General features: G+C 47.6%; 1 protein-coding gene across 1 annotated transcript in view; it reads right to left on the bottom strand.

The window, feature by feature from the left end:
* Positions 1-15,658, bottom strand: part of LOC140687012 (trafficking protein particle complex subunit 9-like) — a 233,014-nt gene extending 217,356 nt beyond the window's left edge. Inside the window, exons 1-2 of the mRNA XM_072942156.1 lie at positions 15,389-15,658; positions 12,722-13,002 (exon numbers count right to left, since the gene is read on the bottom strand). Of these exons, the coding sequence (XP_072798257.1) occupies positions 12,722-13,002; positions 15,389-15,461 (354 nt within the window). The 5' untranslated portion in view covers positions 15,462-15,658. The remainder of the gene's footprint in view (positions 1-12,721; positions 13,003-15,388) is intronic.
* Positions 15,659-16,024: the final 366 nt, after the last annotated feature.

The raw sequence follows: 16,024 nt of genomic DNA, 5'->3' as shown, positions 1-16,024 counted from the left end.
CAACACAAGACTAAATCCTATCAAATCTCACTTGAACGAGCTCAGCAAAGTCCTGGGCTACTCTGGAACTTAGCTCTTCTTTTCCATATGTTGGCAGAGCTAAGATCATCACACAAGGCAGGGAAGGAGAGAAGAGGTAAGTCCACCTGGCGGCCTCCATCTGTTTACTTCCAGCCACAAGGTGTCGCTAGAGCGACCCCGCTAACAAGCCCTCCCCATAAGGAAATCCGGCATCCACACTGCCCCTGCGGTCCCCAAGCAGCCCCGACGCCCCTCTCCCACTGGTGGCCTCCGAGCCTGTGAATGGTCTTCTAATGACCCTCCCAGTTGGTGACACCCTCCCCCTCTTCCCTGCTACACACACACACACACACACACACACACACACACACACACAGCCAAGGCAGCCTTCCCAAAGCACAAATTTGATTACATCTCCCCCACTTCAAACCCTTCAGAGGCTCCCTGGTAGAGTTCTAGCCCCACCCCCGACCCTGCTTGCCTATCCTCACCTCAGTACCAGGTCCCCAGTGACCTCAGGGGCCCTGTGACTGCTACTTCCCACTAGCCTCCAGGCTCATTTTGACTGTTTGTCAAGGAAGCCTTCCTTCCCTCCAACCTCCGCACTTTGGATTAGGTGCCCTGCTGTGTTAATAGAACATTTTAATCTAAGTCAACTTCTGACACTGCTAAGCTCTCAAGAAGCAAGTACATTTTGCTTACTACTGTGGGTCCACCCCCTCTCCCCTAGGCACTCAGAATTGCGTGTGTTATGAATAAAAGAATGAAGGGGTGGGACTCAAAAGGACAGGCAGAGCTGCTCTCCTAAGGGTCACTTCCTGCTGACACCATTCACTGCCTCCTCTGTTTCAGTTCTAGTAAAAACCAAGCTCCTCCAAAGCCCTCCACCCCTAGGCCCTCTCCAGTGTCCTTCAAAGCAGGGTCACCCACCACCCTGGACCACACAGGGCAGTCTCCCCGAGTCCCCACCCCACAAGCCTCCAGGCCTCTACCCGTGCTGCTCCTGCCTCCTGAGTCACCCTCTTGATTCCTTCTCATGGCTGACTCTTACTCTGTCCTCAGAACTGAATGTAGAGCCAATTTCTTCCAGGAAGTCCTCCCTGATGATGTCCTTTAGCTCTTGGCTGGGCTCCGTCTACAGCAGCACTTCTTGGCGACCAACTGGTATTTGTCCACCTGTTCCTTTGAGACCATGAACTCTTGGAGGCCACGTGGGAAAAAGGAGTGAGGTGACAAGAGGGGTGGGAAGAGCAAACAGCAAAATCACAGCTCAAGTCCCAAATTCAAGGATTCTGTCTCAGATAAAAAGAATAAAATGTTTCATAGGTGTGTCATTTGGCTATGATTTTTGTGGCTCATGGAAAACAAGAGCTTGGTGTTCAAGCCTAAAATCCAAGTTACATGCAAAGAAATGTATATATTCATATCCAAAGGAAACCAGAGCTGCTCAACAACACTTTGCAGTTAAAATCCAAAGGAACTTTGATAAAGGCAATCTCCCTCTCTCTATTTTTATTTATTTTCTTTTGGTATCATATAGTTTTAGAAGTATTTGTATAACTAAGTGATGGCTGCAGCCTATGGTTCTGCACTGGAGTGTTTGGGGCTAAGGAAGCCCAGATTACATGCACTGTGTAAATGCAATCACACCAACACAATGACAGGCGCCCTAGTGGCAGATCTGAAGTTCCAAAGCAGAGAATCTTATGTTGGAAGACATCTCTCAGTAGAAAGTAAGAAATGCAATGTTCTGTACTCAATTTCATTCGCTTTATGGGCCATTAACAGATAGTATATCTTGTCTAATGAAACCCGAAAATATATTGTCATCTTCGATTTTCTCCATCTGACTGTTTTATGTTTAATTTGGATATCAAACCCTCACTCCATACGGAAAGCTCAGGCCTACGCTGCAGCACAGTTACATCCCGTGGAAGAAAGCAGATCAAGGGAGAACTGGAGAGTTTCCCTTCAGAAGCTGCTAAGTGTGGTTTTGCACCTGTACATCATTTACAACCACACCATCGTCAAAAGAGTAAGACCTTACATCTGTGGAGCAAAAAGCACTGCGGTGCTTCCGAACCATCAAAGAACACTGAGCTTTGTGCAACAGTCCTGAGGCACTTAAAGCGTACTTTCTCTGAAAGGCTCCGAAACTGACTCACTTCACCATTTCAGGTACAACGGGGGGGTACCAGAATTAGTAGAGAGAACATGCCCTTGAAGTCTGACAAGGCCCTGCTTGAATCCTGCTACAGCATTTACTAGCCGCTAAATGGACCAATTCCTTAACCCCTCTGAGAAGGCTTCCCAATCTTCAAAACAGGGCTGCCACCGCCCATTTGGGAGGCATGGATGTGAATGCAACACGCAAGTAGGGCAGCCGACTGGTACGTGACACGGGGCCTGGCTAGTTTCCCTCAGCTGCCCTTCTCCCCCTTTAAACTTGCACTTTTCCCCCTGGTACGGGTGAAGCCCCCGGAACAGACTGCCCGATTCTTCTGTGTATCCCTGGATACATACCTTACCCTTAGGAGGCCAGAAAAACAACTGCCTCCTCCCCAGTCACTATCAATATTCTTAAGAGTCTGGGTATTTTTAACTCTATTTTTCAGGGAGACTATTCCAGAATTGTTCAACCACCTTTCTCCAGGTTGGCTCCTCTCCCAGCGCCCATCCCTTCTCACTTCAAATCTTCTGTCTGATTGCCTTTTGTTCGTGGGAAAGAGAGTCCGCTAGGGTGCGGACTCCCGAGGCCTCCCTCCCTTCCTCACAGGAGAGTGTGACTACATTCTCCCAACTCCCCACTGTGACTCCAGCTTCTGAGGAGTTTCCCCTTGTGGACCCTGCAGCCTCTGGATAGTCCCAAGATGCGCACACGTGGCCAAAACCCTCCCTTCAGATTTCTTCCTGGGTGGCCCTGCCCACCCCCCAGAACCTTAAGGATAAATGCCATTGCTCTGAAAATCACAAACGCCGCTGACTGACACACCAAAGCTGCATGGTCTGGGCTTTCCTCCAAACCAGGCACAGCCCTGCCCCCACCAGCCAAAGTCTGCACCTCTTGAGATGAGCTGATCCACTTGCACGGCTGTGAACACCAGCTAAGAATGACGAATCCTAACATGTATCTCTAGTCCGGCTCCTTCACCTGAGCCCCAGGCTCATAGACCCGAGTGCCTCTTGGAAGTCCTAACTTGGATGACAAATGGCATCTTAAAAATGCCTTATGTCAAAAAAAAAAAAAAAGCCTTATGACCACCATTTACTCTAGACTTCGATTCCTGGCAGGTACCTCCCAGGCTCCCCATTTTAGTAACAGCCCCATCACCCACCTAGGTTTTTGAGGTCACATTCAATTTCCACTGTTCCCTCCACCTGGCCCTGCCCTGGAATCAGTCTAGTCATTTCTGTCACTAAGCCAGTCTTAAGTCTGGTTCTGCAGGGAGCACGGATGGAAACCGTTAAGCTCACAGCAAGGTGCACTGAGTCACAGTCCTCTGATGGGAGTTCCCTGGAGTGATAGGCATCTCCTGCTGCCGGTCACCTCAGAAGGCACTGGATTCTCACAAAGAAGGACCAGGAGAAGGGACTCAAGGATCTCCCGTGGTCTGAGCTTTGAAGGGCCCGAGGTTTGGGGGAGCACCTAGTTAGCTGACACTCATGTCAGTGAGTAGATGAGGATGGTAGGAACCCAGGCAAGTCTGTTCTCGCTCCAACCCCTTTTCTCTCGGGAGCCACGGGAAAGGCCTGTTTCCAGGGCACAGACCAGACATCACAGATCCCAGCCTGCATTTGCCAACCCAGACAGCCTTGACTCCTACTTGTGACTCTTACTTTTGTTCTGTTCCCCCCCCCCAGAATGTGATGGACTCTTTCAGAAAGTCTGGACTGTCTCAAGCGAGACCAAGTCAGTGAAGGATGAAGTGTCCACATTTGGACCAGAGCATGAAAGGAGAAACAAGGCCTCATGTCCAGCATGACGGTGGTGGCCAAACCCTTCACCTGGGTGAGATGAAACAGGGTCGGGGTGAGAATGCAAGGTCCCTTCACGGCTGACAGGGGTGTTGGAGACTCACTACCGCAAAATAACGACATGGCCGTCAGTGGTGGACATCAGCTGCAACAGACACAGAGTCAGCTATTAACTGCCAAAAAGGGGTAAAAGTAAAGGCCGGTGCAGGGAGGCCTGCACGGCTGCTGAGGCAAACCACAGACCCGGCTCTGAATACCCACTGGCTGAAGAAGAGAGGAAGCTACGGTCCCCTTTAGCGGTCCCTGTGTCCACCAGATCCAAGTGAACCAGCTCCTTAGGACAAGGCAATGTTTTCCTGATACTTAGAAAAACCAGCCTCATAAAGGGAACAAAAGAGTGGCATGGTTTTAGACCCGCTCCTGCCCCTCTATGAATGCAAAATAAAGTAAATGGCTCTGGGAAGGTGAATGCAAAAATAAAACCAGAAAAACAAAAAACTGGTGACTGCTTCCTCCAACAGAGTCCACTGCAGCTGCTCACCCCCGAGCCGGCCACTTCCTCACCAGTGACCGCCGGCCAGGAAGCACCGTCACGCACGTCACACAGCGACAGCCAGGAACCGTGTGCCGAGCACGTTTGTGTAAAAGCCAGAATCAAGCAAGGTGCTGCAGATTTTGACTTTCCAAGTTTAAATACTCCATGAAAAAAATCCCTCAGCAGCCGCCTAAATCAATTCGCATCTCTCTTCTTCAAAACAAATAAACAAAATTAGTAAGAGAGCATTTGTTACCAAATATAAGGAGGAACAAACAGGTTCCTCAAAGCAAGGACTTTAACAGGTATCAAACTCCAGTGGGTGATGTGCTAACAGAGCAAAAATTCCAAAAAACTAGAAAATAAGAAGATGACTAGGATAATATATGAATCATGGCAACTGTTAAGTTTTTGCTTTTTAAAGCGATGGAGACAGCACAGAGGGCGATCTGGCTATTCCAATGCAGGGTGTGCACAGCCCACATTTTCAGACCCAACAACATGCTCACAGGGTGGTATAAGAGAAAAAGGAAAATAGAAAAAGGAAAAGAGGAAAAGCGAAAATAAGAAACACACAAGAACAAAAATAACTGACAGCATTTGCAAGAAATTACGTGAGTGTGATGAGGACAGGGACGCGGGGACGGTGAGACCCACCCTCACCTCCTGATCCAGGGAAGGCAGGGGCCTGAGGGGAGCGGTGCTGCCGGGGGACCCCAACGTGGTCAGCGCCCCAAACCAAAACTTCACCTAGTTGCGTGTAGACAGCTTTTGGGCTACAAAATGTGTTCACACTTCAAGCTGGACAATGTTACTCACTCCCACCAAGAGGAACAGGGGAGAATTAGGTTCTGCTCCTGAACCAAAGCATTGTTTAAAAAATTAATGACTGTGGAATAGTAAAAGCAACTATGGAGTAAAAGTGACTGGAGGAGAACGTGCTTGACCCGAGCTCACTGGCCGCGTTATCTCACTGACGTTCAGATGCTGGCTGAGCCCTTGTGGTACCAAAACAGACAGACCCACAAGGAGGGAGGTTTAATGCGCTGCTGTATTTTGATGCCTGGAGCCATGCCTGGTACACGAGGTTCTGGGTAAACAATGGTGACAGTGTCAACCACTATGGGCTAAGCACACATCCAGCTACTCCACCAAATCCCAAGGGCAGACTTCAAAAGGCAAAAACAATCTGGCATTCTCTGGTGGGTCTGCAGACTCAAAGCCAAGCAGTTGCTGAGCAAAAATGTCACCAGTGCCTCCTTTGACAAAAGAGGAGGCACTGGCCTGGGGGCTGGTGCAGGGCTCCGGGCTTCCACTGCTCACCCACCAGTCTGTCCAGGGCGAGAAGGTGGTCCCTGCTTAAATTGCACCGATGCGCCTACCTTGAATGACGCCTTGGGACTCAACAGGAGGTGACAGGTCAGGTGAACGGAGCCAGCCTTGGTGTAGCACGGTTCTGGCAGCTATGCCCTCAGCAGTGCCCAGTTTCCTAAACCTGACACCTCATCTCCAAGGAGCAGAAGGGTAGTGTGGGCATGTAGATCACAGGACCATGTGAGGACAAGTACAGATCATGGCCACGACATGCCTCTCCCCTTCCTTAAGCCATAGAGGAATGTCCGGGGAGGAAGTGAAAATTAACCCAGAGCCCGCCAGGCACCATACGCAGGTGGGACACGGATCCCCTTTGTCTGTCATTCACAGGACTGGTGTGGATTTTCTTTTTATCAATTCTCTGGCATCTTCTCCTCCATCTTACCAACAACAAGAAAGGAGAATCTGACCTTAGAATCAGACAATCACAGAGCCCCTCCTGCACAGCGGGCCCGGCAGCACGTGTCATGTCCTCCGACCGTCACCTGTGGGACCGCCATGAACGCTCTCGAGACTCAAGGCCCGAGACCGCAGGCCGGGGGGGACACAGCTCCCCTCAATCTCCCCAGTAAAGGGGGACCACCTCTCGGCAAAGACATCTCACCCTCTTCTGCCCGAGGGACAGCTTGAAAGATACACAGGGAAACATAGTAGAGGGTGAGGGGGTAGGCAGCCCAGAAGAGCTCGTCTGCCCTTCCAAGGCAGAGTGGGGCCTTTGCCATAATCACAGGGACAAAGTGAGGACGAATTTTTCCCTGCTCTGTTCCATTCTCCGTGACACGCCTTTCCCTGCATAAGGAGCTCATTCGGATGCCCCTGGCAGTGTTTCTGATGTCCTAAATTGGCATGGTGGCTGTCAGGCAGGGGAGAGGGCCTGAGCCGTGCTGGTGCTGGGCCTGGGAGGCAGGAGACACCGGCTCCACCCCGAGCTCAACCAGCACCTCGTTCTGCGTCTCGGGAATCAGAGTCTCATCTATAAGCGAAGGGATGAAACTGTCCCAGGACAGGCTGTCCAACAGGAATGAAATGAGAGTCATGTAAATAATGTTTCCCAGTTGCCACGTTTAAAATGTAAAAAAAAAAAAAAAAACAAGTAACTGATTTTAAGAACAGACCTTACTTATTCTACTGTATGTAAAATACTATCATTTTGACATGTAATCAATATAGAAAGTAACAAGATAGTTTATATTCTTTTTACTAGACAAGTTTCAGCGTCTGATGTGCATTTGACCTACAGCACATCTCAGCTCAGACCAGCCTCCTCCCCAGCACTCCTAACATCAGTGGCTGTGGCTACTCTATTGGACAGCAACTCCAGGGGTCCCACCAAGTTTCCTGGCTGAAAAGGGGGAGTAAGTGTCCACACTAACCCTAAAAGTATCTCTCTGAAACAAAAGCAGATTTACTTTTAAATGTCTGAAAACCGGCGGGCTGCACCTCCTTCCCGCCTTGGCTACAAGACAGCCCTCCTCCTTGCTGATCCCATTCTGGATGTAGGGAAGCAATCTTTCACACAGCCAGGGTGGCCCGGCCTTCAGGTTGACTTGCCTGCTGTCTGTGTCCAGTCCCACGATGTCCTCCTACTCAAATAGGATGTAGAGGAGGGGGGTCTTCTCCCCAGAATTTTCGGGGGCCCCATCCAGCCACTTGGACTTGGGCAAGATGAAGAGTGACTCAGTGAAGTCGTCAATCCTCTTCTCCACCACCCTGCAGTCCTCGTAGATTGAAGGCCACGTCGGTGCGCGGCTGCTCGGCCACCTCCCCATACAGCACAAAGACAAAGAGCTGAGAGTCATAGCGTGTGGTGCCATACAGCTCCTCTGTGCATGGAGCTTCTAGAAGGTCTTGGCCAAGAGGCAGTTGGTAATGGTGACAAGGCCCACGACATTGCGGTGGGTCTGGGAGTCACTCCATCCATTCTCGGGCACATAGTGATACCTATAGTAGATACAGAGTGCCCACTGGGAGCCGCATGGGCTGATTTGGCTCACCAAGGAGATTCCATTATAGATGCAAAAGAAATTCTCTAAGATGATCCCCACGGGTTGGACGACAACGGGGAGAGTCTGGTGGTCCTCAGCACACTGCACGTAGTCAAGGGCGCTCATGTTGCAGTCCCTGCCGAGAAGGGAGGGTAAATCGATGTACATACTGTGCTGTGGGCTGCGGGCCTCACTGGGTTGCAGCGACCTGGTGTGCACCAGCCAGAAGGCAAGGGAAGTCCAAGCAAATCGTGGATAAGTTTGTCCTCAGCGTCTGCACATGGCTACTGAAGCTCAGATCACATTGCCCAGCTTTTGGTCTAGGCTTCCATCCCCTGCAGAAAAGGGTCATTTCTTGTTTTCTTTTTCCAACCACCTAGGCAGGCCCTGATGCAGTCGGTGCTCAAAACTGCTGAATAAAGGAATGAATAAAGGAACTGCTTCCCCACCCCTCAGCAGGATATAATGCAAAGAACCATAGTAGGATCAAAATATCTGGATTTCAACTCCAATTTATTTGAACTCCTAAGGTGCAGAATAATGGGTAAGAAAACTTGCTTTGGGGAGGAGGGTACAGTTCAGTGGTAGATCATGTGCTTAGCATGTTCAAGGACCTAGGCTCAATCCTCAGTACCTCATTTTAGAACAATGAAACAAATAAATAAACTTAATTAACCCCCTCAAAAAATATTTTCTCAATTCAAAATTCAAAAAAAAAAACCCACCTTGCAATTGACACAACATTGTAAACTTGACTATAATTCAATTAAAAAAAAACTCCTTGCCTTACAAGAATATATCTGGATTACGGAATTATGCAGATGTAAAATGCCTAGGGTACCACCTGCATAAGAAGAAGGAACTGTACAAGTGTACTATCCCTCATTTATGAGCTATTTTTCCTTTGGGGAGTTTATAACCTCTCAGAGATATTTTTCTCATATTAAAAAAAAAAAAGAAAATATTACCTGATTCTCCATACTGCTGAAGAATCAGATAACCCTATGAAAGCATCTGAACCACAGAGTTTATTCAATAAATGTTTGTTGAATGAATGAATAAACAAGCAAAATGAATGCTGCTCCCTGCCACAGACCATCATAATGGTATTGCTTGGAAATGCCAAGCCCACATTCCACCCAAATCTACACTAACCACGTGGTTGACCTGGGCAGACCTGTGTGCTTCTCTAAACACCAGTTTATTCATAAATAGAAATGAGGGCAATAACACAAACCTAAAAGGATTAGTGAGTCACGAATGAATAGTACCCCAACTTTGCAAGATGGAACCATTAAAGAAAATTGGGCAAAGAGTCCATAGGCCCTCTCCATATTATCTCTTACAACTACATGGGAATCTACATTACATCTAAAAATAAAAAGTCTAATATTTTAAAGAGGCTATTGTGTTTAAATGAGCTCACTGTCTCAAATAAGGAACACACAGTACAATTAAGACAATGCGCAGCCCATGAGATGCACTCAGTAAATACTCCCACTGAACCCACTGGTCCCTCCAACTTCAGAGCATGAGGATGTGTCCTTGTGGCCAGAGGCCACTGCACCTGAAGCTAACAAAGCTAATGGTCCCCACTTTCAAAAGCCCCTGCCACCAACCTAGGTCTAATTTTGTATTTGTAATTTTTTTTCTTTTTATTAAATAGAAATCCCCAATTGCATAGCCTTCAGGTCACCAAAACCTGGCCACAGAGATCATGATGGCAGCCCTTCTTGGTGAAACAATAAAATGAAGGGCCATTTCCACAAGACCTCTGTGTAAATCTACTAGGGAACTTCATCCTGGACTGAGAGGAAGAGGACTGGGGAGGAGGGGGAAATCTGAGGCACACAGACCCATGGGCCACCTGTCCCACAATGGATATTACACTCAACCCTCACCCTCCAGGAACTTCAAAATACACACAGACAGAGTGCTGTGGACAATATATATGTATTTTTAAAGAAATTCCGACTCTCTAGCAGGTCTTGTATCTACAGAGACACAAATGGCTTATGTGTATAATGTTTCACAAAAGCCTTAAAATATTACCACCCCAACTTGACACATTAAGAAACTAGGGATAGAGGTTTATCACATTGTGCAAGATTAGAGAGATGCCACATCAGACACCGTATTTAAACCCAAGCCTTTGCTCCAGTGCTCACACAAGAAAGTGTGACTTACTGCCCCTTTCCTGCCCTCTCCCTGCAATCAATCTCTGAAGAGTCTTTTCTGTGCCACGTGGAATCACAATCACATCAATTTACCACAAAGAGCTATGTGACTCCTTGGAGGACGTGTCAAAATCTAAAGGGTTGGGATGGGAGGAGAGATTTGCATTTTCTGTTTCTCAAAGGAAACATGGCTTTAAAAGAAACTGAAAAGCACTTATCTAGTCTAAGCTCTCATTGTGCAGAGAAGGAAATGGAGGCTCAGAAGAGATGAGGAAAGGGACTTAATAACAAATATTGCCTAAGTGCAGCACCAAGCCAGCCCTGGGCCCTTCTGGGGGAGTACCTGGAAGGCCCAGGAGAATGACTGTTAGAAAAAGGAAAGAGAAGAAGCATACAAGGCCCTGTCTCTATACCACCATAGCATGAAGTTCCACCAAATTATCCAGTATGGGTGCAGCCAAAATTTAGGTGGGCTAAACAGGTTATAGAAACCTGGAAGTCTCAACCATGGTGGAAATTCCAAATTTTACTGTTTTCTTCCAAGTTCAAGCATCAGTTCAGTGGGCGCTCCATACGAGGGACTACACAAGGCCTGGAGTCCTCCCAAATACAGATCTCTATTATCACGTGTGCACACCACACACAGGCCCACCAGAAGAAAAACGCCCACACATAAGATGGAATTACTGAAACAGAAAACAGCCAACCAGCATATATTGCTAGCAAAAATGGTGCTGCTAGAAATAGACTCATGGACATAGAAAGCAAACTTTTGTTAGCAGGCAGGAAAGGGAGGATTAACAGATACACATTAATAAATATAAAATAAATGACAAGGACCTACTATATAGCACAGGGTACTATTTTCAATTACTTGTAATGAGTTGTACTAAAAACAATCTGAAAAACATTTATAAACATATGCATAAGTTTATAACTGAATCTCTGCTGTACATCTGAAACTAACATGGTAAACTGACTACACTTCAATAAAAAATAATTTTATATAATAAGTAAAAATAAAAGCAACGCCATAAGAAAAAAAGTAAAAGAACACGGTAATCCCCTTAGCTGTAGGTGGTGGAGAACTCTGCAAGCACCAAGTCCACTCGAACACTCCAGCACTGGCGGTCACTCATTCTAACCATCAGAGAATCACTTGGCTTCTACGAGGTTACTTTTCTCTTCAGTGAAAGGCTACAGTTGCATCTAATGATGTATTGAGCCTCATCATTCACAAACCCAAGAATTAATGAGGATTTCCCATAGGCATGGCTCTGGATAGATGAAAAGATAGGGTCCCAGATATATTCATGTGTAGAAGAAGTTTATGCCATAAAGACATTAATTCTTCCTGCTTTGATAGACAGATTCATTGCAATTCTGATTAGAATTCCTCCTAGATATTTCATGGAATGTAACAAGTTAATTTATGGTCAGGAACAGCCAAGAAACTTCTTTAGAACCACCACTGGGAAGGGGTGGATAGGTCATGCATTTCAACTGGTCTTTCTGATGTGATGAAAACGTTCTGGAATAATAATGGTTGCACAAATGTGAATATGCTAAAAGCTGCTGAATTGTAACATTTAAGTGGGTGGACTTCATGGTGTGTGAACAATATCACAATAAAGCTGTTATATGAAAAAATCCTTCTTGCCAATTATTTTTCCCTCTATACTACTAGTCTGTCCCACAATTTAAGAAAAACAAAGAAAAACAAAACAAAACAAAACAAACCAGATTTTGCCAGGAGCTCTTTAGGAGTGCAGTGTCACTGGGTCTCCAACGCCTCGGGTTGTGCTGTTCCTGTTAACACACAATAGGTGGGCTGGACTAGTTAGGGACTATAAGTATCTTTTTAAGATCAACGGTCTCACGTTTCACCCTGGGAGAGTGAAGGATGGAGGATGAGACAGCCTCATGCCTTCAGCTCATTTTTAACTGAACAAAGCCCTGCTTTCACCACTGTAATTCCTCTCAGTATAAAAACACGTTACATCAACAAGCACCGCCATCATAACACCTGAAAGAGTTCAAGGTACTTACCTGGGGCAGAAATACTGATCAAGGAGACAGAAGCTCCCTCAGCACTGCTGCTCCATTTTCCCGACTCCACCAGGAGAAGCTGGGCGTTACAGCCGCGGGCTCTCAGCCCAGGGAGCAGCGCCCACGCCGCTAATCTTGACCTCAGGGATCGGGAAAGGGAGAGGAAGGCAGCCCCGGGGTCGCGGGGCAGGGAGAGCGGGGTGGGGGACGCGGGCTGCAGCCCCGCTCGGAGGCCAGCCCCAGCCCCAGCCCAAGCCGCCCGCCCCGTCCGGGTGTGCAGACCCCGCCCGCCCGGGACACAGCCCGCCCAGTGGTGGGGACGGGTCGGCGGCCAAGGAGAGGAAGCCCGGGAGGAGAGGACTCGAGGGAGGGAGAGGGGAAGGGGACGCCAGCCGCGGACTGAGGGGAGCCCGGCTGGGTCAAGAGGCGGCAGGGGCACACCTGGCCCTGGGCAGCTGTGGCCGGTGCGCCAGGGCAGGTGGCGCGGGCAGAGGGGCCTGGCCCGAGCAATCCAGCTGAACATACGCTGACTGGCGCCCTGGGGGGCTGTGACACGCCGACCGCCCTCCCGCAGCCGCCTCACCCCTTTCCCGATATCCCCTCACCTTGCACTTCCACAGCCAGAGGCCCCGGCCCCAGGCAGGAGCCAAAGGCCTACAGGGCGACAGAGCTGAGAAGCCATTGGGGCCGATCCCCGGCTCGGAGCTGGAGCTTCCAAACCGCGGTCCAGCTGGCAGCGACTGCGCATGCGCAGGAGGGCCATCGATCTGCTCTGGGTCCTGAGAGAGAAGGGGAACCGAGGGAGGGAGAAGAGGGGAGGAGGAGGGGAGGAGGGGAAAAGTGGAGGGAGACACATGGACAGGAGGAGCAGAGAGAAGGCAGTTATCTGGAATTGGGAGGGGAGTAGCAGAGATGGGGAGAAAGCGTTTTACCTCTTGGGGCATCCCGAAGGAGGCAGCAGTTATACACCCTTCTCTAACCCGTCATTGCCCACAGCTCATATTTTACGTCCCTGGCCCAGCCCTCCAGCTAAGGTCTCTGCAGAAACCCTACGGGTATCACACCCGTTGCCCCCACAAGGAGCTAGGTTTACTGTTGCTCCGGGAACCAAGCACCCGCAGGTGTTGTTTCTCAGAACTACCTTGGGAAGAGTACATATTCCCCTTTTACACGCTGGGAAACAGGCAGGCACGATCTCTGCCTTAGCTCCACTGTCCCAAGTGTTGGGCTGGCAGGGAGCGGGAGGTAAAATGTCAGAGCCCCAGAAGGAGCAGACTGCCTGAGTGTTGGTGTATAGTCCCCATCCCTCCTGGGTAAACCACACCCCAACCTCTGGGAATAATCAAGGGCTCACCTTAGGCCCCTGTGTGTGGGAGAGCTGCCCTCAGTCCCAGTACCCAGCTTGCTAGGTAGGTAGAAGTGTTATTGAGTCCAAATTCATTCTCCTCAGTGCAGGACAGGCCAGTAAGTTGGGAGACCAAGTGTTGGGGCATGGAATAGCAAGTTTCTGTAGACCTAGATGACAAACTAATGTCCTAGAAAACCATCTCCACAAGTCAGAATTCAGGCTGCTTTCCTATGTGCTTGGTTTTTGCAAACTTCTTGGTGTAGGAATTCCTTCTTGTTAGAATCCTTTGTTCTTGCAGCTATCTCCCTGGGTCAGATCCCTGTAAACCTCCAACAAAACAAACGTTATTTTCTATTCTGCAACTTGTTATCTTTATATGATTGGAAAAGTGTTAAATACCCTTAAAGGTCAGAGCCTTCCGAATAGGCTCTCCTGTATATTTTAGGCTCTAGGCAACATTGTTTTACAAGCAAGATGAAGCCTAGGAGACAGAGCACAGGGTTAAAGTCAAAGGAACAGATCTAATATGGAGTCAGATTTCTTCTTTTCTATTACTGTGGCAGAAGCCACTTGAGGATTTAAGTCCCTTTAAGTTAAAAATAAGTAAAACTTTAAAGGAATTTACATACATTGGTGGGAACGTGCATAGCATATCTGGAAAAGCACACAAAGGATTGTAAACATTGGCATCTCCAGGGAGGCGTGTAAGAACAGAGGATGAGGGAAAACTTCTTTCACTTGAGTATTTTTTGCTCTGTTTGAATTTTTTTATCCATATGCATATATTTCTTTTTCAGTTAAAATAAATGTGTAATGGAGCAAAGGAGTAACTAGCTCAGCAAATACAGCAGCCATAGACTCACTGAGTCATCACTTTTGATTTAAGCCAGGAAGCATTGTTTGTCTCTCTCCTATGTGTCCAGTGTTGTTTTAAAACTTCTTTTATATATTTTTTTATAAAATAATAACATGCTATCCCTCACCCCTGCCCAGGGCTGGTGGAAAACCAACTGAGTCTTTATTGAGTTGTTTTCCAAGGAGTAGAGATGAGTTATAAACAGAACACAACTTCAGGGCAAAACAGGCGGAGTGGTTTTCCAGCAGGCCAATAGCGATGACCGGTTTTCAATAGAGGTGCACAGAGGCTGAGAGAGAAAGCCTCCAGGACCCTACAGAAAGCTGCCCAAAGTGCCTTCCCCATGGCACTACTGAAATAGGAAAGAAGAAATCTGACTCCATATTAGATCTGTTCCTTTGACTTTAACCCTGTGCCCTGTGTCCTAGGCTTAGTCTTGTTGTTTCTGCACCTTTTGTGAAACAATGTAGCCTAGATCCTGAAATATACAGGAGACCCTATTCTCAAGGCTCTGACTTTGAAGGATATTAACACTTTTCCATTCGTATAAAGATAACAAGATACAGAATAGAAAATAACATTTGCTTGTTGGAGGTTTACACGGATCTGACCCAGGTGAAGAGCTGCAAGAACAAAGGATTCTAACAACAAAGAATTCATACACCAAGTTTGCAACAACCAAGCATTCCCGCTTCCCCTTTTTAATATAAGAGCCTGAATTCAGATTTGGGATGATGGTTCTCCAGGACATTGGTCTACCATCTTCTCCGCTGGCTTTACAAATTTAAGCCGCTCTTTCTTGCCCCAAATCCTTGTCTCCTGATGTGTTGGCCTGTAATACACGAGTAGAACAAGCCTGGACTCGGAAACACAAACATACATTGAAAGTACGCATTTGGTATATTAAATGACATGCTTCCACTCGTATTCCTGAGGTTTTCTTCTCTTGACCACTCCTACTATATTTTTGAAAAACCTGTCATGTGGACACATTTCCATCTCTAGCCACTACCCTTCCAGGTAAGAACTGATGCCAAGAAGGTAATGAAAGTTGCTAGAAGGTATTACCTCGCCAAAAAAGAGCAGAAGTGGGTTCTGGCTGATGTTCAGGAGCAGGCCGGGGCACCTGACAAGATGTCATAAGTACGGATAGACATCTGGGCACCAAAGGAGAAGCTTCTAAACTTCCATGAGGGACTTGTTGGATAGGAAGGAACAGTCCCAGACTATAGTTCTGATCCCACCACGAGCTTCCTGGGCAAGGCTGGGCAAGTTATTTAAATTCTCTAGACCCGTGCTGTCCAACACGGGAGCCACCAGCCACATGCAGGATTATGATGTTATTCTGTAGCCAGACAGAATTATAAATAAACACTTTATTGCAAAGGGTCAGCAGGTATAATATTTAAAAACATTATTGGTTATCTTGCCCTAACAAGTTATTTTTGTATGTCTAGCTTTCTGTGGTTTGTAATGCCTGCAACTAATGATTCCCTTACAGTGAGGTATTTTGAAATTATAAGTTACTGGACACAGTACACTCATATCACAGTTGAAAAAACTGATCCCAATAAGCAAGGTGATCTGACTTATTAGTTATGAGCAGGGGCTCTGGGGCCAGCCTGCATAAGTATTAATTCTCACTCTCCCTCCAGGGAGTTCTGTGTGAATCTTGGACAAATTGTTGTTGTTGTTGTTGTTGTT

Source organism: Vicugna pacos, chromosome 18 (genome assembly GCF_048564905.1).
Source record: "Vicugna pacos chromosome 18, VicPac4, whole genome shotgun sequence".
NCBI lineage: Eukaryota > Metazoa > Chordata > Mammalia > Artiodactyla > Camelidae > Vicugna > Vicugna pacos.
Note: the sequence above shows the minus strand (reverse complement) of the source record. Positions and strands in the feature narration are given on the sequence as shown.